We start from the raw sequence: 23,965 nt of genomic DNA, 5'->3' as shown, positions 1-23,965 counted from the left end.
TGTATGCAAGCGAACCAGTTCAGCATTAGGGGTACTACAACCACATTGCACTCATTTGCCCATCCAGTGTAAACTATTATTTTATCAGTGCTATATTCTCCCTATATTCGACTATTGCGATACCGCTTGGTGTGGCCTTTCTGACACAACTCTGAACCAATTAGAAGTCCACCATAGATTTATACTTAAAATTCTTTACAACAAGGATCGATGTTTTCCTTCGGATGCCCTTTATCGACTTGCACACACTTCTCCTCTCTCCGTTCGTCATAAGCACCATCTCTGTACACTGGTTCATAAAATATTTCTTCATAAAACCCCTTCACACATGATGAAGTACAATTGGTTTTCGACAAGCTCAACCCGTAACGCGCTCATCCTGCCTCTTGTTAAGTCAGCCCAGTATCTAAAGTCCCCTTTGTTTTCCGGCTACTCTCATTGGTTATCATTACCATACGGTCTGAAAACTTGTTCTTCTATTGGTCAGTTTAAAGATCTACTATCACAACTGAACTAGACGCAATAATTATCATCGAAGAACATTCTCGAATACCTGGGTGATGCACGAATTTTGATAGTGCTCACTTCCGTTAATCGTTTTTCTTTGTAATTTTCCATTCATTTTCTGCTCTAATTCATATTTGCTTTGTTTTCCTAGCTTACTATTGCCGTGGCTGGCTCAACGCCCTTGTCTCAGGGGATTCTGTCCCTGCATTAGCTATGCTTGTCACATGCTATGAGATTGTGTCTAATAATAATAATAATAATCTCTCGCTTGCGTACGGCAAGGGAAACTTGCCATATCGCCGATTTCCTGATCCCGTTTCCATGGCGACTACAGGTGATGACGCACATTCTGCTTAGTTCCGTGAGAGAGAAGGTCGATCACTGCAGAATTGTGTCATTTTCAGTCATCTTCTTGTATTCACGACTCGAAGTGAAAGAAGTACTGTGTTCAATGCTGTTAGTGCCGTGAACTGTTTATTAGTAGTCCTCTCCGTTGTGTACTGGGACGTGACACCGACAGGGGAAAGCTGGAGTGCGGAGACGTTAGCTGGCAAGCGAAAATCGTGACGAACCAAGTGCTGAAATCTTGGTTGGGACAAATCAAACGTTCAGCATTTACCTCAACCAAGGACCATGCCGTTTGCTCTTTCCACTTCCTGAAGATGGATGCGCTGCCTGCTGGAGACTCTCCTATCTCTCGTAACATCTTCTGAAGCCAGGTGAGACGACGAGTAGCGGAGATTAGCGAACGAAATAATGTCGTATGTTTTGAAATTTTGCTGCTCAGGAGAGATGGCATGATATGAACTTAGTCCATGTGAACTCAATCGGCCCATGAACTAACCCATGAACAAAATGCTTTCCTTGCAGACGTGCATGTGTCTATCCAATCTACACGTAGAGATCATTCCATGCCCTCAGTGAATGGCCTATTTATAATTATATTATTTGTCCATACACTTCATCTGCATGTTGTCTCTATGGAGAAGGGTATTGTTCATTTCATATGAAGAAGTTCGGGCAATAGATGCTTTCCTCTGGTACAATTCTGTTGACCTGCTGTTCTTTCTAGCTTCATGGGTAGCTTAGGTGAGGTACCATCACCATCATGTTTACATGAGGGTCAACCACTGCACCGTTCTTTGTTGTGACATGACGTAAGTTATTGTAACTGCTCGCAGACCCCATAACTTCCAGCAACACCTAGCATGGTTTTCCGTCACCGTTGTGGGTGAACAAAATCCTGTCCAACATATTTATACAGACAAGCCAGCACACACCATGCGCCATACACACACTTGCCCTGCCCTGTCGAGTCACAGCCACGTGAGCCCGGAGGGGCAGTGGAGAGAGAATGGGAGAACGCCGCCCCATGGCGCCCGGGACACAAAAACAAGAGTTTGTCCGGCTACGTAGGGAGCAACACACATACATTTACATACACCACACACACATACACACACACACACCTTCCTTCCTTCTTCTCCACTGCCATGACTGGCTAAGTGGCCCCATACGGGGCAGCTCTTGGATTAGCGCTGTCTCCGGGAAGCGGCACCAGGACCCGACGACTGACGTGACGGCGCATTCCCACGGGTTATAATTGCTATTGAACGCCGCGATGTACAACGATGCCGTGCGATATCCTGACGGCGGCGGAAACTGCGGTTGCACACACCGCAAAGCAGAGGCTTGTCGACAGGCTCTTGACGGGCAAGTACAATACGATCCACCCCATCAAGGCACTGGGACTTCCACTCACGGCGATTACTTGCCACGTCGAGCCAGGAATTGGGCTCAATGCCAATTGCCGCCAGGTCGGTCCGCACCACGTCCTTCCATCGCTTCCTCGGACCATGGGGCGGGCGCTTCGATGGCAAGGAGCCAAACAACAGCTGACGAGGGATGCGGTCGCCCCTCGGCATACGTGCCATATGGCCCAGCCACTGCAGCCGCCGCCTGCGAATCTTGTCAGCCGGCTGCTCCAAGTCGCCCCACCATTTCCGCACCTGCAAATTGGAGATGTGCTCATCAATCTGGCGTGCACGACCGATGTGCAAGATCATCCTCAAGCACTGATGGTGAAACACGTCAAGCCGCTGCAGGTCCCTTTGCCGTGTTGTCCAAGTCTCAGAACCATACAGGAGGACAGCCAGAACAGTGACGCCATAGACTACACGCTTGATGCCGATGGTGAAGTCCGAGTTGTAGAACACTGCATCCTTCAAACTGTGGAAAGCGCCCGATGCAGCAGCAATCCTACGCGACACATCATAGGTACACCTGGCATCCGGTGTCACATGGCATCCAAGATAACGAAAGGAGTGCACGTGCTCCACCGTGCCGTTTAAAGGTGCCATGTCCTCGTTCACCACCCCAGTCCCAATAGCCATGAACTTTGTCTTGGCCATGTTAACCTTGAGCCCAAAGGCAGAAGCAGTAGTCTCAAACCCAGCGAGTGCTCTCTCTGCACCGGGGTGAGTCTTGGCAAGAAGTGCAGAGTCATCCGCAAACTGGCACACACACACACACACACACACACACACACAAAATGAGAGTTCGGGTCATCTGCCACGAGACTGACGTACGGCAGGGGAGAGCTTCAGCAACGGTGTCTATTCCTGCCCTGGACCGAACGGAAGCAGCGGTCGCGGGACACACAGTATTCACCACAACACGGCTCCACTGTCGTTGGGGGCTGAGCCACACACTTGTGGCGGGCAAGAACGCCACAGCTAAGAAAGCAACGGCCACAGCGATCACACTGGCATGCTCCACGCTGCTCCTGCACACACTCTCTCCCTCTCTCTCTCTCACACACACACACACACACACACACACACACACACACACACACACACACACACTCACACACACACACACACACGTGCGCACATACTGCAAGAAAGAAAGAGAGCATGAGTGTCAGATTCTTGCATAGGAAGTGTTTATCAGCACACACTTATACATGCACATGCAGGCACTCAACGACCAGCTATGCACCATGCCGTATGTTCGTCAAACATAAGATTGCAATACCAAAGAACAACATAAACAAGATCACTTACTTCGTTCTCCTCCAAGTGTGTCCTCCCCAGCCATTTCCCTAGGCAGAATGTAACCTACGAAAATGGTTTCTCTAGACTAGGAGAAGATGCTTGGTATTCGCCATCTCTCCTGAGAAATGTTCAGCAAAAATGTCAAAACATACGACATTATTTCGTTCGCTAATCTCCGCTACTCGTCGTCTCATCTGGCTTCAGAAGATGTTACGAAAGATAGGAGAGTCTCCAGCAGGCAGCGCATCCATCTTCAGGAAGTGGAAAGAGCAAACGGCATGGTCCTTGGTTGAGGTAAATGCTGAACGTTTGATTTGTCCCAACCAAGATTTCAGCACTTGGTTCGTCACGATTTTCGCTTGCCAGCTAACGTCTCCGCACTCCAGCTTTCCCCTGTCGGTGTCACGTCCCAGTACACAACGGAGAGGACTACTAATAAACAGTTCACGGCACTAACAGCATTGAACACAGTACTTCTTTCACTTCGTGAATACAAGAAGACAACTGAAAATGACACAATTCTGCAGTGATCGACCTTCTCTCTCACGGAGCTAAGCAGAATGTGCGTCATCACCTGTAGTCGCCATGGAAACGGGATCAGGAAATCGGCGATATGGCAAGTTTCCCTTGCCGTACGCAAGCGAGAGATATACCATCGGAACCGATATCCAATTGTCTTTCATCTGAGCCCTACTTGAAAAATCGATGCACTTCCCCTTTAACGCGTAACATCTCAGGCTTTGTAGCAGGGAGTAGCACAATACCATTGTACCATTGTGCTACTCCTTGCTTGACACAGACATGCGTCATAGTGACATTTGCGAATAGCTAGTTGTCTCAGCAGTATAACATTTATTTAATTTTGTGTTTCACTCAGACGACTATAGCATCTAGATTCGGAATAGTCTTACTATCTTGAGACGGGTCAGCCATACGGGTCAGCCATACCTGAAACATGTCGTTCATTGTGACTAAAACTTGCGTCAACATTATCTATTCCCCTAGAAACGACGTGAATAACTAAAAGCAAGAGTACATAACCCCCCAGAGTGTGCAACGCCTGATCCAGCTTAGCATAGGGTCTTGGTCGAGCGGAATCGGATCTTTGCGTCATAATACCGTACACATTTGAGGGGAACCCGGGGAGTCGCGGGTACTCTTGGATCAAAAACAATGGTGCCCTGCCTCGAGACCGGCCTTGCGCTGGTGTGAAGTGTACGCATGACATCAGAAGATCCGATTCCGCTCGACCAAGACCCTACACAGAGCTGGATCGGCGTTGCACACTCTGGGGGGTTATGTACTCTTGCTAAAAGTAATACAAATTAAATTAAGAAGAAAAATTCACTCTTACAAGCCGCCCACGTAAATACTGGACACACTGAAGGTACCCGTGCGAAGGCCAGCTGCTACTTGATATCATTCGTAGGATTCATCCTCATCACTCAGCAAAGACTGATGGATTCCTTCCCTACATCGGCAAAACAAACTTCAAAAAGTACTGCTCGAAAACTTCTTGACAGCATTCTGGCACTCTCTTGAAGTGGTTCTATGAAAATTTTTGAAAAATGCTACGAAATGCTACGATAAAGACACTCTCATCCTTCGCTCGTACCCAGCCCCAGGCAGCGTACACTACTTTTGTTCGTGCTCTCTCATGCCGCTGGACATTCTTGTGTCGTGTTCTGCCGGATGCGTCCAGTGGTCTTGATCAGTTGGAACACGCCATTGTTACCAAGCTGCTGCCAGCCCTGACTGGAGAAGAAGTCAGTCTGGAGCTGCGACGGCTGTTTGCCTTCCCTTGCCGGGATGGTGGCCTGGGCATCGTCAATCCAACATCTCTAACAACCCAATACGCCTCATCCCGCGCGATCACAGCGGCGCTCACCACCAACATCCTCGACCAAGACTTCAGTGTGACGGAAGCTCTTGCCAGCGTTGCCTCAGCCAAAGCGTCACAGCGTGCAGATCACCGCCAGAAAGCGAAGACCGACATCCGTGGCTTCGCTGCCGACGCATCGCCCACTTTGCAGCACACAATTCAGTTGGCAAGTGAGCCTGGCGCCTCCAGCTGGCTTACTTGTCGTCCGCTATCCCGTCATGGATTTGTGCTATCCAAAAGCGAGTTCCGCGATGGTTTGGCACTGCGCTATGGCTGGCGGCCTTCTCGCTTACCGTCAACCTGTGTCTGTGGAGCCAGCTTCACAGTAGCCCATGCCCTGACATGCAGCACCGGAGGTTTCCCGTCACTTCGACACAATGAGGTGCGGGACATCACTGCCTCGCTATTGAAACGTGTCGCCAATAGTGTCGCTATCGAGCCACACTTACAACCGCTCTCTGGTGAGCAGCTCCGCTACAAGACTGCCTCCACAGAAGACCAGGCTCGACTTGATGTTGCGGCGAGTGGTGTTTGGGGAGGTCGGTTTGAGAGAGTCTTTCTCGATATTCGGGTTTTCAACCCCTTTGCTCCCTCAAATCGATCCTCTTCCATCACCGCTTGCTACCAGCGTCATGAACGTGAAAAACGGAGGCGATACGAACAGCGCGTCAAGGAGGTCGAGCGTGGAACCTTCATCCCTGTGGTTTTCGCTGCAACTGGTGGTACTGGTCGAGCTGCTGCCGCTCTCCTCAAGAGAATAGCTGCAATGGTCTCCGACAAATCTGGTGAGCCATACTCTGCAGTGATGGCATGGATCCGCTGCAGGTTCAGCTTCGCCCTTCTCCGTGCAGGCGTGGCTTGCCTGCGTGGTGCACGACGGCTGTATTCGCACCCGGAGGTGGCTGAGTCATCCGCTCGACTCGCTGTCTCGGAAGCTGCCATACAGCACTAGACACTTGTTTATGCCTCGTCATCATTGCTTTTTCTCGTATGGTCCATGTATGTAACTACTGGTACTTGTTTTTATTGAATCACTGTGTTACTAAATTCTGCCCGTACATAAAGGTACGCAAAGTACGACATTTCGTGACGTTTCCCGGGACACAGCGCTCCACAGAAAAGTGACCTGAGGCAAAGCTCGCCCGCCTAGATGTGTGCCCGTGTCACCTCCCGGTATTGTACTACACAGTCACTGTACTCCCTGGTGCAGATACTACTTTTGCACTGTACGAGTACGGGTTGACTCCAGAGTGCGTATTCCGTGCCTGTGCTGCTCCATCCAGCTCAGGAGAGACTTCTGCTACGGGTACGCTAAGTATGGGTGCGTCAGGTGCGGGTGTAACCTTTTTGAATTCCGAACTGCCAATTTCTCTCTTCAGAACTTCAATTTCGGCGTGGAGGGCTGAAATTTCGGCTTTTTGGCCAACCTTCAGTGCCACTATTTCAATGCTCAGGTTTTCAATACAGGTCGTCAAAGATAATAGTTTGCACCCCGTGTTCATGAGTTGTTTCTGCACTGTTCATGCCCGTTTGTCACACTTACTCTTTATTTTAGTTCTCACTTTTTGTAATACTTACCACAAGTTACCCGTCATGTGTCACACTTCTTTGGATTTCATACTCATACTTCATACTTTTCATAGCTATTATTAAACCTTTCTATTACAGCACTTAACTTCAGTTTCTTTGGTTGTATCCTTTAGTTCCGTATTTTTCCCACTGACGATAGGAACGAGAAAATCGATTCTGGGTTTCAATAATATTTTTGTTATAAAATACACAGTCATACATGTCGAACAAGTAACGTAGTTGCGTGATGTCTGCGGCCTTCATCCTAGTCATAGCTAATATGTAGCTATGAGTAGGATGAAGGCCGCAGACATCAAATTTATTATTAAAATAATTATTATCTCCACGTAGATTATTCAGTCAAATATTCCTGCATATTTCACTCCTTAGGGCTGTATTTACTGCTTATACTGTCTTGACTCCTTTGTAGGGATTGAACACAATCATGATTTTGGTTTGTCGTGATAAATCTAATATTGATTTGCATCATACTACAGTAGTAGCACAATCATAGTCATTATGATTTTACGTGTTAGGCCACCCTTTCTTTTTTCGTTGTTTAACGTCCGCGCCCGCGTACCTTTTTGCCTCAGACTGGAAAAAAAAAACAAGAAAGTAGTAGTACCAATAATATGCGAAGTTGTAAATACATGATTGTGTAGTTTCACAGTGTGCCGATCATGACCTTAAACTTATAATCTTGCCTCCCGGGCATGCCTAGCGCCTTTGTCTTGTGTTCTTTTTCTTTTTTTGTTGGCTTTTAAATATCGTACGGTGTGTGTCCTAGTAAAAATCCAGATGTAATGAATTCATGACATGCTAACTCCATGCTATGTACCTGTTTTGTTGGATTCATCAGGCATGTGCTCCAATGTACCATCAAAGGGTGTTGTTCTATGCCTGCAAGTGCCGTTAGACCCAGAAATATTGTATATATCACATGCTTTACTGGTCAAAATGTTTGATTGGGGTTTCCAGTTTTTGGAATGGGCTTTTGTTTTTTTTCCGCCCTCCCGCGTACCTTTTCGCGAAAAAAAGGACGTTAAAGGGGAAGTATACCCTAAAATCAAATTTTCACCAGTTGTAGTCTTCGGGGTGCTGAGTCGAATGGTCTTGGTCCGAGGAAGCTGCGACGCTCCCTTCCTACTTGAATCCCAATCGAACTCGCGCACTTCCACCGAAACTGGGTGACTGCGCCCTACTAGATGGGGATTTGTATGCAAAATGTCACTAAAAGCGCCATTTCGTTCTTATAAAAGCACGGATGACCGCGATTGGCCCATATGTTGTAGTCTTTTGGACGCTGAGTCGACTGGTTTTGGTCCGAAAAGGCTGCGATGCAGCGTTCCTCCTTTATTCCCAATCGAACATGGTTGAAGAAGCGGTCACGTGGTCCTTGTTGCCCAAATCACCTGGTCACCGCGCCAGCAGGCGACAACTTTCACACCAAGGTTCAACTCGAGCGACAGGACTGCACCCAAAAAAGGTCAAACAGGCTAGTAAGTTGTACCCTGCAGGCACGGTGACCAGGCGACTGGTGTACGCAGGAGCACGTGACCGTTTGTTCAACTATGTTCGATTGGGAATAAAGGAGGAACGCTGCATCGCAGCCTTTTCGGACCAAAACCAGTCGACTCAGCGTCCAAACGACTACAACATATGGGCCAATCGCGGTCATCCGTGCTTTTATAAGAACGAAATGGCGCTTTTAGTGACATTTTGCATACAAATCCCCATCTAGTAGGGCGCAGTCACCCAGTTTCGGTGGAAGTGCGCGAGTTCGATTGGGATTCAAGTAGGAAGGGAGCGTCTCAGCTTCCTCGGACCAAGACCATTCGACTCAGCACCCCGAAAGACTACAACTGGTGAAAATTTGATTTTAGGGTATACTTCCCCTTTAAACAATGAATTAACAAAGGGTGGCCTTACTTCAACTCATATCATGTAAACTCGAACAAAAAATGGGCTGGGGCGTCTGTTACTTACTTGCTAGCCCTGCACTGCTCGCTCCATTCATATCCATGGATGCAGCCCGGTCTGGAGTTGCATCTTTTTGTGACCCCAACACTCAACTCAAGGCAACAGCAGTACACAATCATGTAGACTACAGGCAACACGATGGCGCGGCACTGACTCCGTACTGTAGAGTGTAGTCAGTAGATCTACGAATGCAGAGATGGCAGTTTAGATCGTCCTAACCATGATGATAACACTGTAGCCCGGATTTCAGTTAGCACAACTGCAGTTTCGACACGCTGCACTCTAACACGAGATTCCGTATCGGCAACGGGCCGGGACGGGGACTGAAGAAGGGCTTCCTCAGCGATTCAGAAGCGCACTGCACGCTGTAGTCTTTGCAGAAGACCCCGGCGTTTGTCTTGTAAAACCGAAGTGAGCGCGACCATTTGGAGTTAGACGAGCTGTAGATCCAGCCGATCAGTCTCGGCTGCCGCCCGCTCCCAGTCCAGGGCCTTTTCTGCGATGTGATGAAAGCATGCGGCAAGGAATTTTAGCGGCCGCGTTCAGGCCAGAGCAAAGTATCAGTAGTCGTGTAGTGGGAAGATGGAGACAACACCCGAGAAACTTAGGCCTAGGGTGTCGGGACTGCGTCTCGAGTGTGAACGAATGCACCAGGCCGCCGGTTCTCGCCTATTTCGAGCGCGGACGCTACAACAGTCAACAGTTCAGTTTACTTGGACGATTTGTTCAGGCACGTGTTTTAGCCCAAGTGACAGTTACGAGGAAGAAGACCACCGAGTCTTTGCTGTTTTATCGTCGACTGGGTGAACTTGTCCTTGAGTGGTTCCTGCTCGCGAGGGAGTTCGTTGGACGAGTGAAGAGCTTGTTTGTACCCAGTATGCCGTAGTAACATTATAACTGAACAATCTGTGCGAGGTACGTGCCTGGTGTGTCGGATCCTGCAACTCCGCGTGGCAGTTCAAGTGGACAGCACTCGATTCGTAAGCATCGCTGTGAGTTTCCAATAATACGGTAATACTAGCTACTGACTGTTACCTGTTACTGCGGCCTTGGTAGTTGGAGTGGTGCAAGATTGGTGTGCTCCCGGACTCCCAACTGCGCACACACGTGCCAGGTAAGAATGTGTGTGGCATTACGATGGCCATCACTCTAGATCTGTGACTTTAGTGCTACCTGAATCGAAGCAGACGCAAAACTCGTCTTGTTATGCTGGGCCAGGGAAAATTGAGTCCCCGGCCCCACTTCTTGTGGTGCTTGTCAAACTTACTTTGCAACCCCACCCGTCTTTGAAAACTCCACTGCACGTTGATGCATTGCACTTCCGAGCAAATTAACACAAAAACTAGAATAAGGGAACGAAGCGACTTGTGTGTGTTGGTGGACAACTCACAAATACATGATTGTATCATGAGGTCCTAAACGAACAACATCGAAAAGGGCACATGAAATCACGCACTGGTTGACCAGACACTTTGCTATGTTTGGGTTTGAAGACAAAGTCCGCTCACTCTACATAGCCAAACACACTTTCACCCGGCACCTGTGCTTTTTTATACTGAAGACCAGAATGATATTTTAACGTCAAAGTTAACGATCTCCTGATTTCTGTGGGTTAGCGAGGTGAAATTCTAACGAATTCTGTCTCAAAACCGGCAAATGACAGTCATGTACATATCGTTTTGCACACAACGATTTCAAATGTTAACGATTTTTATAAATTCGTTAAATCGTTAGAATTAACTGTTCGTTAACATTACTGGTCTTACAGTAACTTCTAGGTCCAGCAAGATCACCATTTATATGGCCAACTGCAAAACCGTGTGGTTGCTGTAGTAGGCAGAGTAGATGAGATGGTTTCAAAATAGGAAATAGGTTGCAAACCGGAACGGGCTCAATATTCACTTTCTTTCTTGGTATTTTGATTAGAAAACATAATTATTATGTCACAGTGAGACTACGATGTGTTTTACTCCGAGCCAAACGTTCAAGGCTCTACGATGACCAGAAGCGCCATACCAAGCAGGTGAGTCTTCGACGTGTTGCTTCGCAGTTAGCGCTGCGACTTGAATTGAACGTCTTTCGAAAAGCCAATTTCTCGTTCCACATACAAGTATACTGGTACACACAGAGACATAGACAACAATAGCGACAACACACAAAGTGAAGGCTGGTTGGCCGCAGCCAGATGTCGCAGGTAAACAGCGGCTCGCCTCTCGCCAAGAAAGCACCGTATACCAATGAAAACTAATGGAAGCACACACAAAGCTTATTGGTGCTCTGTACTGGCCGTCGTGGAGCGATAGCAATTACCTAATTTCAGAACTCAGTATGAACTTAACGTGCACTCCAACTTGTTCCGGTTTGGAGACACCAAAATTTGAAATGAAAAATCTGGCAACTTGGAGGCAACGGGCCAACACCAAGGAGTGGCTCAGTTCAATCGACTCTGGCCTCAGAGCAAACTTGAACATGCCAGTTTCCTTCCACAAACACAATTATTTAGAGTGAACAATCCATGCTGATGATCGGTTTGGGTCTACACAATTTTGCTGTCGAACCGTTCCTATTTGAAACCGTCTCCTCTGCATAAGATCCCAAGAGTGTTCAACTCTGGAAATCCTTTCTATGGGGTACACCGATGGCAAAACCTCACAGTGCTCCAGGCGTATGTTCCCGGCCTGTTTCTAGCAGCCAATGAAGTTGAAAGAATAGCATTCCCCGACAGAAACCCACTAAGCTGATGCGAGTCATCGGCGGGTATCCGATGGAGAAACTCACATCACGTGCAGAACCTGTATGGCCGCACCAGCTCTTTGGCCACCGATGCGGGTTTGCTGTTGCTTAAGAGGCGATGCGTGCCTTTCCGTATCGTACATAGCGGATGAGAGGCGACGGTGTGGTCAATCAATAAGCCCATTGCGCATTGCCAAATATGGAAGGTATGAGTAATGCGTGTGAGTACACTGGGATCAAGAATGCGCTGTTCAACACCCCAGACGACCATGCCCAGGTGGCAGTCTAGGGTGTTTATGGTAAAGATTACGGCATTGCGCAATGGGCTTATTGGTGCTTCTACCGGTCCTGTTGTAGAAGGCTACTGAACGTAACCCATAAATGCTAAATCACATTGAAACCAAACTTCGACAATTCCGGCACCCCGATTCGGCGTCAGGTGGTTTTGCACACACAACGATGAGCTGTTATAGCTCACGTGACATGGTGCCTTATCACATTCAGGTATGGCCCGATGAAGCCTCAAATACCCGTGGCCAATTATTATTATTATTATTATTGAAGTGTGTGGGTACAATGAGGGCTGCGTCCCACCCGCCTGTGTGGATTCACAGGAAGTGTGAGCTACGAAGTCTGAAGAAAATGTTGAACAGTCTCTGCTGGGATGACGACTACACCATAGCTCAGTGGTTAGAGCATCGCTAGCTACAAGCGAAGGTCCCTGGTTCGAGTCCTGGTGGTGACAGTCAATTTTTTCTTCAGACTTTTCCCGTTTGTCTCTTTCCCTCAAACTAGTGAAGATTATTATTATTATTATTATTATTATTATTATTATTATTATTATTACTTGCATGTACGCGTTGGAGTCAACCATGCAAGCATGATTCACAACTTCGCTTATGCTGAACATGATAAACACGTGGCCAATAATGCATTGTCAAAATATGTAGTGGATTAGTAATGCATGCAAGTATGCTGGGATCAGCAATGCACTGTTCAACGCCCCACACAACCATAGATCAGCAATGCACTGTTCAACACCCCACACAACCATAAATCAGCAATGCACTGTTCAACACCCCACACAACCATAGATCTGCAATACACTGTTCAACACCCCCCCCCCCCCCCCCCCCCACAACCGTAGATCAGCAATGCACTGTTCAACACCCCACACAACCATAGACCAGCAATGCACTGTTCAACACCCCCACACAACCATAGATCAGCAATGCGCTGTTCAACACCCCACACAACCATGGATCAGCAATGCGCTGTTCAACACCCTACACAACCATGGATCAGCAATGCACTGTTCAACACCCCCACACAACCATAGATCAGCAATGCACTGTCCAACACCTCACACAACCATGTGCGGATGGATGTGTGGGGTGTTGGCACTACAAATTTCGTCATTTCGCAATGAGCTTATTGCCTGGTCGACAGCGGTTGCTCATCAATCAGAACTCTGCTCATACCTGTGTTTTTGTGTAATCACTTCCTTTCCCTCCGTTTCTGCAGAGGTGATGCCGACACTATACGGAACCATGGCGAACTCCAGCGTGGGACCACGGTTAACCGTGGCCGGCATGGGGTCGGCATTCAGTGTAGATATTGCGGGCACCGGTAACAGCACGGTCACCGGCCCAGCCACCGACGACGGGCAGATTGACTACTACGATCGAGATCGGCGCATTGCACTCGGAGTGGTCAGCGCGTTCCTCGTCACCATCATGCTCCTCAGCGGCTTGGCCGTCGTCTACTATTACGTGTTGCGACGAAGACGTCGACGCAAGGGAAAGGATCGCCATGACAACGAGTACCCACGACGACGCTTCAGCATTCCGTACGGCAAGAAACCCAAACTGCCGCCCAAGCCGGCAAAGAAGAAAGCGACGACTCCATTCAAAACCGCCTCGCGTCCTGCGCACACTATTCACTACAGCCTGGTCCCGCCCAAGACCAAGAAACATGTGCTGAACACGAAATCGGAGACCGACAGTGCCACTGGCACTAAGGACACGTCGTCCCCCGTACCGCATACTCAACCCCACCAGCATGAGCAGCTGACCAAGGGCGTAACCAAAAGCTACCAGAGCACGTCGCTACGGCGAGTGACCGCCGTCACCCACGAGAGCAGCGGCAGTAGCAGTTACTATGAGCCGCTCTCCACCGGACCGGGAACGAGGTCGAACAGCATGGATGATCTGTTAGACGGTCCCCACCGTCGATCGACAGAATCACGACCCAAGACGTCCGACGACGTGTTCTCTGACGCTCCGTCGCGATCATCGCCGCCGAAGCCGCGCCGGGAAACCGCAGGCGAGGACGCAGCCCGCAACGAGATGTGCCTGGCAAGCGAGCTCCTACTGACCATGCAGGAAGAACAGGAGATGAAGGCCGTCGCCAGCGACAACTCACCCAAGGGCCAATCCCCCGGCACGTTCCCACCGCCACTGACCAAACGTCCAACCGGCCTGTCGGCTATGTTGCCCATGGGACTTGACTATGACGAAGATGCTCTACTGGAAACACTGCGAAATCAACAGAAAGAGGGTGCCGGTTACGTAACAGACGAGGAGCTGATCGAGAGCAGTGTTCACGGCACCATACAGCTGATAGTGCGCTTCGACACCAGTCGCGTGTTCCACGTCATGGTCAAGTGCCTCAACGACTTGCAGAACATCGGCGGAGGGGAGGCGGCACTGCCAAACGCGTTCGTCAAGATCCGCCTGCTGCCCGACCGCAGTGCCAAGTGCAAGACGCGGGTGATCAAGCGCTGCAACAACCCCATCTACAATGAAGAGTTCCTCTTTGCCGGCTACTCCATGACGTTCTTGCAACGTGCAAAGCTGCAAATACAGGTAGAGCACCATGTATCCACTGTGTTTCCCTGAATTAAATAATCCCCCGTTTTTACAGAAAAGAAAAAGGACCAAGGAACTGCAAGTTACGCTATAACGTCCACTAATACCACCTGTTACTAAACAATCAGCTCATGCGTGGACATTATAGCGTAACTTGTAGTTCCTCGGCCCTTTTTCTTTTCTAAAATGTTTTCCTTGGCTCTCCATCCGAGTCCATTTTTGCTGCAAAAAACGGTTTGCTTGAGACCCAAGACGTTCTTGCAGCGTCCAAAGTTGCAAATACAGGTACAGCAGCCATGATTGTATCAACCGCATCTCCCTGAAATGTTATTCCCCCTTTTACACTAAACCCGAGGTCGAAGTACATCAAGGTAGGTGGTAAGACTCACGAGTGCAATTGAGTGTGATCAAATCACATGTAAAAGTCTCTTTGCAGCAGTATTTCTGGAATAAGAGAAAAACAAAAGCATGTGCAAAGGATGATCCGATTGAATGGAAAAAGTGGTACAGTCGGACGTCTCTTATCCGGGCACCTTGGGACCGGGCACTGCCCGTATCTCAGATTTGCCCGTATCTCAGGATAACTCATCTACCATGTATCATATCACTTTTTGAAGAAGTTTATTTGGAACGTATTGCACATGTTCAGGATACAAAAGGAACCCATTGATAAAAATGTGTGGACTACATAGGTTGGCAGTGAAAAATGAGCACTTCCTCATACGGAAAAAAGTAAAAAAAATCCCAAATTCGAAGCATTTGTGCTATAGGAACTCAAGCTGAAGGTGCCCGGTAGAGAGACGTGCCCGTATCTGAGGCGTCCGGATAAGAGGCGTTTGAGTGTATATGTAACTTTGCACAGAGTTGGGGATTTCATGGAGAGCTAATAATAGTGACAAATTCTGTACTTCAAACAGCCGTAACTCTGTGATGGAGAACGATTTTGGACTGAGGTTGTTGCACAGCGATTTGAAAAGGCAGTGTTGATAGCATTGTTCATTGACTATAATGATTGGTGTGTCAAATCGATTCCAACTTGGTTCTACTTTTCTTTCTGCTTGCTGTGCCCCCCCCCCCCACCTATATATCTATCGCTTTCTCTCTCTCCCTCTCTCTCTCTCTCTCTCTCTCTCTCTCTCTCTCTCTCTCTCTCTCTCTCTCTCTCTCTCTCTCTCTCTCTCTCTTCCTTCTCTCTTTCCCTCTCTCCATCCTGTCCCATCGCCTGTCATAGGTGTTTCATTATGATCTGCTATCTAAGAGGCAACTGATCGGTGAGCTCTCCATTTCACTTCGTCATCTCAACCTGCCCAAGGGAGTGACACTCTGGAGAGGTCTCAATGAGCCACGGCGTGAGGAACGGGCTGCCTGATTGCACAGAGGATGCTGTGTGAGGGTCGATCTGGCTTCTTGCATATTCTGTTGAAGCTGGATTGCTTGGGGTGTGCATGGGTGTATAGAGAGCAAGAGAGTCAGACGCAGACTCTGTGTGTCCGTATACAACAGTGGGTGTGAGGGTACTTTTGTTTTGGGTGTGTGTATGTGTGTGTGTGTGTGTGTACGTGCATGTGTGTGTGTATGCGTGCGTGTGTGTGTATGTGCGTGCGTGCGTGCGTGCATGGGTGAATGTATGCGTCAGCACAGGTATATCTGTCCCAAAGACTCTATTCTTCATGTTCTGTCTGTGCATTTCCAATTTTATATCGACAGTATCCACGATATTTGACTGTGCACAAGTGAACTAAAGTTGCAGAAAGTAACAATCGCTCTAATACGGTGTGACTGTTTGATCGAAAATCTGCAGTACGTTTTCCCTTGCGCTCATGGTACCATAAACATCAGAAGTTTCTTTTGTGTTGCACGGAGAACCAAAGCTTTTGTTGGATTTCATTTCTTCATTCTACTTGGTACGAAGTACCTTTTTCCGCAGCCTTCTGGCTTGTGTATTTGCGACTACTCAACTGCCAATAAAAGCTGCTCTGCTGTTCTCTTACAAAAACCGATTCTACAACCATGTAATTATCACTTATCTCCGAATCCAACATGGCATAGAAGTGGTCTACTCTCACTATAAAGCTTATACGAATCCAGCCTAATGGCGGTGAAACTAATTTCCCGCCTTCCTGTTATGGCTGCTGTACTCTTTGGCGGAATTATCACCATCATTTATCCTATGAAGCCCCCACCCCAACACACACACACATACGCACTCTCTGATTGAGCGTCCTCCTGTCAATAGGTGACGTCCTCCCCCCCCCCCCCCCCCCCCACACACACACACACATACGCACTCTCTGATTGAGCGTCCTCATGATTGTCAATAGGTGACGTCCTCCCCCCCCCCCCCCCCACACACACACTCTTTCTTTTGTCGTTGTTGGTGTTTTTCCATGACATTCAATGCACATACAGTCCATAGTGAGTATCGGAGGGTCCGTACAGGCACATTTTGTCTGGGGTGAAGTCGGGAATCCCCCCGCACGTTGCATTTTGCATGGCAAGACAATTTTGGAAACGGAAAATGGGTTGAGAAGTATCCGTTTCCTCTACTGCAAAGTATTTTGACCCGGCTAAAACACGGCCTGTAGGGCATTGAGGGTCATGCGTGTCCTGGGCGCCAAACGTGCATGTTGGGTCCCAATTCACCAAGCGCAGCTGTATGCGTGTAGTTGCTAAGGCTCTCCATTGCAAAGTGCCACAACTCACTTCAAATGCAACAAGTAACAACTACTACCGGGCCAACTCCTGGAAATAGAAAAATAGTCGGGAACACGATTACCTCCAAGAATACTGACGGATAGAACTGACAAAATTAATTCAACGGGTGAAAACTGTGTCGGTAAAAAAAATGCCAACAGAAGCGGCACGGACATCACAGTCATGAAGGCGTCCAATCAGAAACCAAGCCACTGTTCAAGACTGTCATCCAACCTAAATATTACGTGTTTTTGAGGCTGGAAAGAATCGTCCATAACTCGAACTCAACATTTGATCTGGTAAATAACTTATAACAATTGGTTACTCCATCTCCGTATAATATGATGTTGTCGATAAAGGTCAAAAACTGAATACATACTTTGCATCTTGGTTTCTCAAGCTATGGGGGAGGGTGCCAGCTTTGCTTTTGGATCTCCTTGCGTCGTGGCGCCTGGAATCAACGTCGACCCGTTTGGCGTGTTCCCCGGGTGTCTGCAGCATTTTCTTGGTTTGCCGCGCGGCGGCCGAGCGTGAAGTCCCTGCCGTCATGCTTCGCCGAGCCGTCTGGTTGCTACGCGGGATTTGTGACTCCGAGCCGCTGGCCAGTTGAGTCGCGTTGTGCCTCAGGTCCTGGAGGAACTGGGACGGCGGCTGCTGCGACAGATCGAGCATCTGCTGAGCGGGCGACCACGCTCGTCTGACCTCCTTGCGCACGCCCATATAGGAGAGTGGCGACTTGGAGCGGTGCGAATGGAGACCGCTCTCCTCTCCCAGGTCGTCTCGACTGTAGAACTTTGCCCCGGGCCAGGCCGCAGGGCCGGTGGTACCCTTTGCCATGGCGGGCAGGTGCGAAATACCCTCACCCCCATTCCGGGACAGGACCTCGTGCAAAACGAGCTTCTGGTACACCTGCCGACTGTAGTCCTTCAGGAAGCAGCTGAAGAGGACACTGTCGTCTGGACATCTATAAGTTGATCAAAATATGAGCACAGACAAACACACATAAACACAATCATAAACACACTCATATACAATCATGTGAATGCATGCACATATACACCCACACGCAAGCCCACACACATGTACGCACTCACACACACACACACACACACACACACACACACACACACACAGGCACACACGCACACACGTGTGCACACATGCAGCAGAAAGGTGGTTCTTGACACGCCCGGTACACAAATCCGCAATGCAATTTCTATTTCTGTACTGAGCTACCTCATGGTAAACACTTACCTCAGAGTATGCAGATTCCACCGTACGCACTTCATATCTCACACAGTTATACACCAAAACCCGAAAACGGACTCTCGGCTACAAATTCTTCCAAAAAAATGAAAATAAACTCCCGAAGATGGGCCTGGTCTGGAAATTTGGATTTGATCTTTACTTATAAAAGAGAGGCACCTGTGACGTGTGTCTGTGTGTGCGTCACGCTCCTTATAAAGAAGAGGCACCTGTGAGGCTGTGACGTGTGTTTTTGTGTCACGCTGAAGCGCTGCGGAGCAGCGCTGCCCTGAGCACGCGAAGCGTGCGAACAGTGTAGCACAGTGTAGCTAGCGGCCGCAGAAGCACTGAGCACGCGAAGCGTGCGAATCGTGTAGCTAGCGGAAGCAGCCTAGCCACAGAAGCACTGAGCACGCGAAGCGTGCGAACAGTGTAGGTACGGTGGTAGCGCTTATACTTATAGCAGACACGATCAGTAGATCTCTACGAGTAGCAGTAGCAGCCGCGCGCAGAAGCACTGAGCACGCGAAGCGTGCGAATCATGTAGCCACCTAGCCTAGGCCATAGGCATAGGTAGCACTAGCAGCCGCACAAGCGCTGCGAACCACGTGAACCGTTCTCTGCAAATAGAAACATCTGCAACAAAAGGATACAAAAGATCTGCACTGACTGCACTCTGCATCTGATCTGCAGTGAAGAGCGCATCGCACTTTTGTTCGTAAGTTTATGAATTTTTTGAGCCGCTTCATCCGCCACCAGGTGATGGACAACCCTGACCAGCCTCCCGAAGGCGTGACAGACGTCCCTCCTTCTCCTTCCAACGATGAAGAACCTCCCTCACCAGGACTTCAGCGGTCTGGCCACCACCACGTGCTGAGCACGTGTGCTGTTCATGTACTTGCTTCACCCGCATGCCACATTCGGCCAGGCAACGCTGGCGGGGGTGCTGCTAGTTATTTATATTTTCGGAAGAATTTGTAGACGAGAGACCGTTTTGGGGTAGTGGTATACAACTGTGTATCTCATCGTATAGTGCTGCTCAATAAAATCCAGTCGATGCACTCATGTACGCACTGGGCGTTGCACAGCCCGAGACCTGCGGACACTGGGAGAAATGAGGCAAGGCGCAAATTTGAGTGATACGACTGAATTTCATTGAGCAGCACTGTCAATGTATCGACAACACAGATCTGTTCGGATTGCCTTACATGCTTATCCCGGCCCCGCCTTCCAGCTGTTTCCAGAACGCCAGCGGTGCGAAGGAGAAGAGAGTGACCTTAGGTATGCGCAGCACGCGTACACCACATTTGTTGGCCAGCAGCATCATGGGCTGAGTCTCCGGATTCACCAGTGTGGATAGGTCCTGTGTGTCCGAACAACAACGATGACGACGGCAACAACAACAACAACAACAACAACAACAACAACAACATATCTCTTATTGGCGATGGTGCCATCGTGAGAATAAAGAATTCAAACAACAACAACAACAACAACAACAACAACAACAACAACAACAACAACAACAACAACAACAACAACAACAACAACAACAACAACAACAACAACAACAACAACAACAACAACAACAACAACAACAACAACAACGACAACAACAACAACAACAACAACACGCCGTGAAGACAAAATGAGCAGGCAGTCAAGACAAAGCAGACACGCAGTACAGTATAAGGCAATCTAGTCACCTTAGGGGTCGTCGCAAAAAAATTGGTGTTCGGGGGGGGGGGGGGGGGAGGGGTGCGAGCCAAAATCGCAAGTCGACCTACACTATACACATGTACATATGTACATGTGTACGATGTCCATCGTCCAGCATAGCAAGCTGCGTTCATTTCAGAGAGAGTGGTGGAGTCTGAGTACGAAGTGAACGACGTTTGTTTCAAGGACAGTAAAAAATATTTTGCGGCGACCCCTTACTTCTTACTATGTAGGAGGTATGCATGCAATCAACGAGGATAAAGGAGCTTTCCAAAGAAGACAGGTATAACGGAACAGAGCAACAAGTGGTTACGAATTCAATTTAAAAACTCTATTCCTTTCTTTCTTTCGCGGTGCTGGCGGTACGCTAATTGGGTGGATTGCCTGCAACACTCAAGCTCGCACATTCCGCAAACAGTATCTTACAGAAACATGCTACTAAAGGTATCCGTGACTCACGCAAAACTCTAGCTCCTCCAGCTGTGCCACGTGGATGAAGGCCTGCTTGCCTTTGGGCAGTGAGCGTGCCGCTTTGTTCCAGAGCGGCTCCATTTCAAACCAAGCCTGCTGGGAGGCGGCCACTCCCGGACGCTTGTCCAGGTAGGTATCGGTGTCGGAGAGCAGGGAGTCGGGAAGCAGGTCGATGTGCTGCGTTCGGCGCGTTCGCTCGGCACGCACATTTTCAGCGGTTCTGTGAACGTCCATGCGATACAGCACTTGCATGTTGCCCTGAACATACACACGCACACCGAACACAACACACAGCACACAGCACACAACACACCGCAAACAGCAAACAGCACACAGAATACAAAACACAGCACACCGAACACAAAACACGCAACAAACAGCACACAGCAAACAGCACTCAGCACACGAACACAACACACCGCACACTCACAGCACGCAACACACAAAACACAGCACACTCACAGCACGCAACACACAAAACACAGCACTCAGAACATAACACACAGCACACCGAACACACAGTCACAGAACACAGCACACAGCAGAGAAAGAAACAACTGAAATGAGAATAATATTTCATTCGGAGGGGGGGGGGTGCACAAAGGCTACTAGGACAGTGAGTGTGCTGGAAAGCCAGTAGATTGGAGAAGAGGGGCGTGGCATGCAAAGGATACTGCAAAGTCAGTGCACAACTGCACTAAAAAGTTAAAACCGGCGGTTTTCAAAGTGCTCCCTAGTTTTCCAAACTCAACACAATTCCGCACATTTTGCAATCCGGAAATTTACATTCCGGTTTTCCAGACTTTTCTAGACTTTCAGACTATGCTGTGAACCACGAAAACATTACTTGTGTAGTAATCCTCTCTATATGTACTCTTCGGGTAAAACAGAAAGGTTCTAGATGGTACAGTAGAGTGCTGGATGCCCAATGCTGGATGCCCAATGCTGGATGCCCAATGGCAGAGCTATTTTTCAATACTGTTCAGTTTTGTCTGATTATCGCCCTCTTGTCATGTGCATGAAACTCATCAAGATTAACTTCCTCCTTCTCTCTCTCCTTAATCCAGCCCCCCCCCCCTCCCCCTCAATTTCCCTCTCTCACTCCCCTCTGACGGGAGGTCATTGTAGATCTGGCCCAGACTCGGAACATGGCACAAACACTTAAAATACCTTGGCAAAACTGTCTGTCTTAATATTTGAATCAAGTAGAACGGCAGCGGCAGCGGTGTCATTTCCTTACTTTTACTACAAAGTAGATGTAATCATCTTTGAGTGTATTGCGGCTGACCACCTCTCCACTGCGATACTGTACACAAACACGCACGCACACACGCACGCACACACGCACATACGCACGCATGCACGCGCACGCACGCACGCACAAACATACACACAAACATACACACACACACACACACACACACACACACACACACATACACACATACACACACACACAAACACACAAACACACACACCCACACACACACACACACACACACACACACACACACACACACGAGGCGCGTGGCACGGACAAACAAAAATACACGGACACAACAGTATAGCACAATATCACTTGTGGAGTAACTCAGAATGCCAGCAAAGTTAATCACATCATGCATACATCATGCATACATCATGCATACATCATGCATACATCATGCATACATCATGCATACATCATGCATACACCATGCATACATCATGCATACACCATGCATACATCATGCATACATCATGCATACATCATGCATACATCATGCATACATCATGCATACATCATGCATACATCATGCATACATCATGCATACACCATGCATACATCATGCATACATCATGCATACATCATGCATACACCATGCATACATCATGCATACATCATGCATACACCATGCATACATCATGCATACATCATGCATACATCATGCATACACCATGCATACATCATGCATACATCATGCATACATCATGCATACACCATGCATACATCATGCATACATCATGCATACATCATGCATACATCATGCATACATCATGCATACATCATGCATACATCATGCATACATCATGCATACATCATGCATACACCATGCATACACCATGCATACATCATGCATACATCATGCATACATCATGCATACATCATGCATACATCATGCATACATCATGCATACATCATGCATACATCATGCATACATCATGCATACATCATGCATACATCATGCATACATCATGCATACATCATGCATACATCATGCATACATCATGCATACATCATGCATACATCATGCATACATCATGCATACATCATGCATACATCATGCATACATCATGCATACATCATGCATACATCATGCATACATCATGCATACATCATGCATACATCATGCATACATCATGCATACATCATGCATACATCATGCATACATCATGCATACACCATGCATACATCATGCATACATCATGCATACATCATGCATACATCATGCATACATCATGCATACATCATGCATACATCATGCATACATCATGCATACATCATGCATACATCATGCATACATCATGCATACATCATGCATACATCATGCATACATCATGCATACATCATGCATACATCATGCATACATCATGCATACATCATGCATACATCATGCATACATCATGCATACATCATGCATACATCATGCATACATCATGCATACATCATGCATACATCATGCATACATCATGCATACATCATGCATACATCATGCATACATCATGCATACATCATGCATACATCATGCATACATCATGCATACATCATCGGCAAGAGACTGGCATTGTCCTTAGTGAGCAGCTTTAGCCATTGTTTGAACAGGACTTGTACTTTGTCAGTATGTGTCAGGCGCGTACTCGGCGATGGGCACGGGGGGCACGTGCACCCCCCCAAAAATGTTCAATCTGGGTAATTGCAATTGTAATGTATGCAAATATGCTCTAAAATTCAAGAAAGGTTGCAAACAAATAATCCCCTCGGCTCCCGTGCACCCCCCTAGTTGGGGGGCCGAGCACGCCCCTGTGTGTCATCATTTTTTTCTCTTTAACTTGCATCTTTGCCCTCAGTCCGTGGTTGGTTTCACCCTCACTTCCTTGTACAGGTCCTCCCTCGTTATAACGAGTCCGGTTAGTACATAAACCCCGTTAGTAAATAGAAATCTGAAATCCCCTGGCGAAACGTGGTCTATACAACT

General features: G+C 48.1%; 2 protein-coding genes across 4 annotated transcripts in view; one reads left to right on the top strand and one right to left on the bottom strand.

Moving 5' to 3' along the window:
* Positions 1 to 9,191: 9,191 nt before the first annotated feature.
* Positions 9,192 to 16,708, top strand: LOC135826427 (uncharacterized). 2 transcript variants are annotated; one of them, XM_065339039.1, is made up of 3 exons: positions 9,192 to 9,989; positions 13,255 to 14,597; positions 15,832 to 16,708. In XM_065339039.1, the coding sequence occupies exons 2-3, from the start codon at positions 13,260 to 13,262 to the stop codon at positions 15,967 to 15,969; spliced, it is 1,476 nt and encodes a 491-aa protein (XP_065195111.1). In that variant the 5' UTR covers positions 9,192 to 9,989; positions 13,255 to 13,259; the 3' UTR covers positions 15,970 to 16,708. The 2 variants fall into 2 exon arrangements, with proteins under 2 accessions (XP_065195111.1, XP_065195110.1); XM_065339038.1 differs by having other exon boundaries at positions 9,193 to 10,111.
* Positions 16,709 to 17,318: 610 nt separating this feature from the next.
* LOC135826425 (uncharacterized) overlaps positions 17,319 to 23,965 on the bottom strand; it is a 22,973-nt gene continuing 16,326 nt past the window's right edge. For both annotated transcript variants that reach the window (XM_065339035.1, XM_065339036.1), the window contains 4 exons: positions 21,970 to 22,035; positions 20,718 to 20,987; positions 19,748 to 19,902; positions 17,319 to 18,258 (listed from right to left, as the gene is read on the bottom strand). In XM_065339035.1, coding sequence (XP_065195107.1) covers positions 17,655 to 18,258; positions 19,748 to 19,902; positions 20,718 to 20,987; positions 21,970 to 22,035 — 1,095 coding nt within the window. In that variant the 3' untranslated portion in view covers positions 17,319 to 17,654. The remainder of the gene's footprint in view (positions 18,259 to 19,747; positions 19,903 to 20,717; positions 20,988 to 21,969; positions 22,036 to 23,965) is intronic.

Source organism: Sycon ciliatum, chromosome 10, assembly GCF_964019385.1.
Source record: "Sycon ciliatum chromosome 10, ocSycCili1.1, whole genome shotgun sequence".
Classification (NCBI taxonomy): domain Eukaryota; kingdom Metazoa; phylum Porifera; class Calcarea; order Leucosolenida; family Sycettidae; genus Sycon; species Sycon ciliatum.
Note: the sequence above shows the minus strand (reverse complement) of the source record. Positions and strands in the feature narration are given on the sequence as shown.